At 39.5% G+C, this 1,516-nt stretch overlaps 1 protein-coding gene across 7 annotated transcripts in view; it reads left to right on the forward strand.

Annotated features, from left to right (window-relative positions):
• Positions 1 to 1,516, forward strand: part of axin1 (axin 1) — a 36,078-nt gene that overhangs the window by 21,474 nt on the left and 13,088 nt on the right. For all 7 annotated transcript variants that reach the window (XM_032537535.1, XM_032537534.1, XM_032537533.1 and 4 more), the window contains one exon: positions 273 to 369. In XM_032537535.1, coding sequence (XP_032393426.1) covers positions 273 to 369 — 97 coding nt within the window. The remainder of the gene's footprint in view (positions 1 to 272; positions 370 to 1,516) is intronic.

Raw genomic sequence — 1,516 nt, forward strand, 5'->3', positions numbered from 1 at the left:
AGGAGTGTGAAACCCAGCATGACCAATACCACATGGAATTACAGACTGATGGATGTGTTAACATGTAACTGTAATCTGCCAGACCACTTGTGGTGCAATGGACACAATAAGCTTGTGAGAATACCGGCCTTGCTCTACTGATTAATCAAGACTTACAAGGTGTTCGTTTTAGGCACACACAAAAATTCAGTGGAAAGCTTTCAACTTCAAAGCTGCCTGAGTTGTTTATTCATGAGGATGTTTTATGAATATGTCTTTGTTGTTAATTCCAGAGATGGGGTTCCACCCTACAGATACCGCAAACAGCATCGCCGGGAGATGCACGAAAGTGCCAAAGCAAATGGGCGAGTGCCACTACTTCATATTCCAGTGAGTTATTCATGAGTTCTCTCCCTTCTCTCATACTTTCTGCCTCTACACCTCTCTTTAACTGTCGGCCCCTGCCTTATTTTTCTCCGCTGCACCATTGGAGATGTGCATATTTAAGCTCTGCTGTGTCGCAGGGCCTGTGATGGGGTGTAAGAATAGCTGATGGTGAAAGAGAAGGCTGTCTAAATGTAGCTTGATGCTTTCCTAAGCTGTAAGCACTGGAGCATGGTAGACATGAATCCTCCCCTGTGACAGCCTGATGCCTCCCTCTGCAGCTTGTGCTGTCTTTTGGTAGGAAAACCCCGGCCCTAATTAGGCCTCAGAGTAAAGAGTCAAATTAAAACTCCACACATAGCATCCTATTAGCATCCATGAATTGACTGTATAGTAGAAATCCCCAAAGCCTGAATCTCACGTTTCCCTGCGCCAACAAATGAATCATGACTTCACTTCATTGGCAATAAGAAAATTGACAGGGCTTGTAGATGTACAGTATATATTTTTTTTAATGTCATTTTGTTTTCCAACTTTTCCTCCATAAACTGGTGCCCTCTCAGGATGATTGCAATGCAATGACTTGTGCTATTATGTGAGGAAATGAGATTACTTGAGTCATTTAAAATATTACAGTAACCTTTTTACTACCTTGTTTATGTTCCTAAAATGATTTTGAAATGTAAAAAAAAAAAATCAAAAAGGTTACTAAGTTTAAATCTTTTTTTTTCTGTAGACACGCTTATGAAATGGATGTAGTTATGTTATTGAAACTTGCAAGGTGATGGGTTTTTGATGGGAGGTCTAGCTCCAACCTCTATTTAAATCACACAGGAGGCATGGGAATGTCACTGAGCCCTAATTTTTGTAACAGTGGTTAATCATTATGTATCATAGTCACATTGTAATCATTATATATGGTTATTCATACATTCTCATACAAAACTCACTACATCAGAAAGGATCAGCTTTAATAGGATTCAGTGGTAAAGTCTCATTGTTAAATTTTTACTTCACTCTGTCTCCTTGAATGTTTTCTGCTGATGTTCCCTATGTTTGGATGTAAAAAGGTCAGGGTGGTAAAAACTGCCCATATGGTGCTGACAGTAATGCAGTGACAAATAATCCACAGAGTGCTTTACAGTTTGAAAAT

Source organism: Etheostoma spectabile, chromosome 15 (assembly GCF_008692095.1).
Source record: "Etheostoma spectabile isolate EspeVRDwgs_2016 chromosome 15, UIUC_Espe_1.0, whole genome shotgun sequence".
Lineage (NCBI taxonomy): Eukaryota > Metazoa > Chordata > Actinopteri > Perciformes > Percidae > Etheostoma > Etheostoma spectabile.